The following is a 1,702-nucleotide window of genomic DNA, read 5'->3' as shown; positions in this document are numbered from 1 at the left end:
AAAAAAAAAAAAAAAAAAAAAAAAAAAAAAAAAAAAAAAAAAAAAAAAAAAAAAAAAAAAAAAAAAAAAAAAGGGCTCATATGATTACAAATCTCCCTTTTGCCATAGAATGTAATGCAATCACAGGAGCAGTGTCTCATCAATTCACAGTTTCTGCCCACACCCTCAGGGGAAGGGGGTTATACAAGGATAAAGGTCGCTGGGGGTCATTCTTAGAATTCTGAATAACACAGAAGTCAAGTTAAAATGGGAAAGTTCGGCTGGGTGCAGTGGCTCATGCCTGTAATCCCAGCGCTTTGGGAGGCCGAAGTGGGTGGATCACCTGAGGTGGGAGTTCCAGACCAGCCTGACCAACATGGTGAAATCCTGTCTCTACTAAAAATACAAAAAAATTAGTAGGACATGGTGGTGAATGCCTGTAGTTCCAGCTGCTCAGGAGGCTGAGGCAGGAGAATTACTTGAACCTGGGAGGCAGAGGTTGCAGTGAGCAGAGATTGCTCCATTGCACTCTAGCCTGGGCAACAAGAGTGAAACTCCATCTCAAAACAAAACAAAATGGGAAAGTTGAAGTGCTTTTATCAGTTTGCCTAGTGTTTGGGATTGAGGGGAAAGGAGTTAATGGGATACGTGTTTTGTGGAATTATATGCATAGTTTCCCAACTTATTTCACCCTTTGTTTTTATTTTTTATTTCTATTTTTTTGAAACAGGATTTTTCTCTGTCACCCAGGCTGGAATGCAGTGTTGTGATCACAGCTCACTGCAGCCTCAACTATCCAGGCTCAAGAAATCCTGTCATCTCAGTCTCCCAAATAGTTGGGACCACAGGTGTGCACCACCATGCCTGGCTAATTGTTTTTCTTTTTTTTTTCCCCCCATAGAGATAGAGTCTTATTACGTCTTTGTTTATTGAAAACAATAGGAACTCTGTGTGCCACTAATAATGGCTGTTTTTCGCTCTTTTTGTTTATCGGGTAGACTATGAATGGGTAAAAATGACTTATCTTTTTTGTTAAGCAAGAACTTTTAAAATTTAATGTATATTTGAAAGTGTTTAAAATTATTTTGATTTCAACATCTTAGAAAGAGTGACAAACTTTAGAAGTCATTACATTTTGTGAATTTGCTTCAGTTCTACAACAAATCTGGTTGACATGTATTGAGAAATTATGAGGCTTTTAAGTTTTTGTTGGTATTCTGGGACAATATAATATGGCAATTTTCTTCTTATGTAGAGGCAGAAAAAAAGAACTGGTATGTGTATAATTTCTGTGTTGAATTAGAATCTTTACATCAAGTTTGCATTGTTAAAATGTTGATTGATAATTGTATTTTTTCTATTATTTCTTGTTTTTCAGTTGTCACCTTTGAAATTTTGTCTGATGACTACTCAAAGGTATGTTTTATAGCATTGGTTTGTACTGACTAAATTCAATAAATGAGTGAGTGGAATTTATTTTTATGATAAACAGTTTTATGATATTTCTGTTATTAAACTAAAATAGCTGTGTAATTCCATTGTTAAACTAAAATAGCTGTGTAGTTCCATTGCTAAACTACAATGGTTATGTAGTAAAATGTAACCCATCATTTTATTATTATTTTTTTTTTTTTTTTTTGAGACAATCTCGCTGTTGTCCAGGCTAGAGTGCAGTGGTGTGATCTCAGCTCACCTCTTCCTTTCGGGTTCAAATGATTCTCCT

General features: G+C 35.4%; 1 protein-coding gene across 3 annotated transcripts in view; it reads left to right on the top strand.

Moving 5' to 3' along the window:
• The window catches only part of NOL10 (nucleolar protein 10), a 116,786-nt gene that overhangs the window by 14,772 nt on the left and 100,312 nt on the right, over nt 1-1,702 (top strand). For all 3 annotated transcript variants that reach the window (XM_017525580.2, XM_017525570.2, XM_017525555.2), the window contains one exon: nt 1,358-1,395. In XM_017525580.2, the coding sequence (XP_017381069.1) occupies nt 1,358-1,395 (38 nt within the window). The remainder of the gene's footprint in view (nt 1-1,357; nt 1,396-1,702) is intronic.

The sequence above is a fragment of the Cebus imitator genome, unplaced genomic scaffold (assembly GCF_001604975.1).
Source record: "Cebus imitator isolate Cc_AM_T3 unplaced genomic scaffold, Cebus_imitator-1.0 Scaffold1, whole genome shotgun sequence".
In the NCBI taxonomy this organism is placed as follows: domain Eukaryota; kingdom Metazoa; phylum Chordata; class Mammalia; order Primates; family Cebidae; genus Cebus; species Cebus imitator.
Note: the sequence above shows the minus strand (reverse complement) of the source record. Positions and strands in the feature narration are given on the sequence as shown.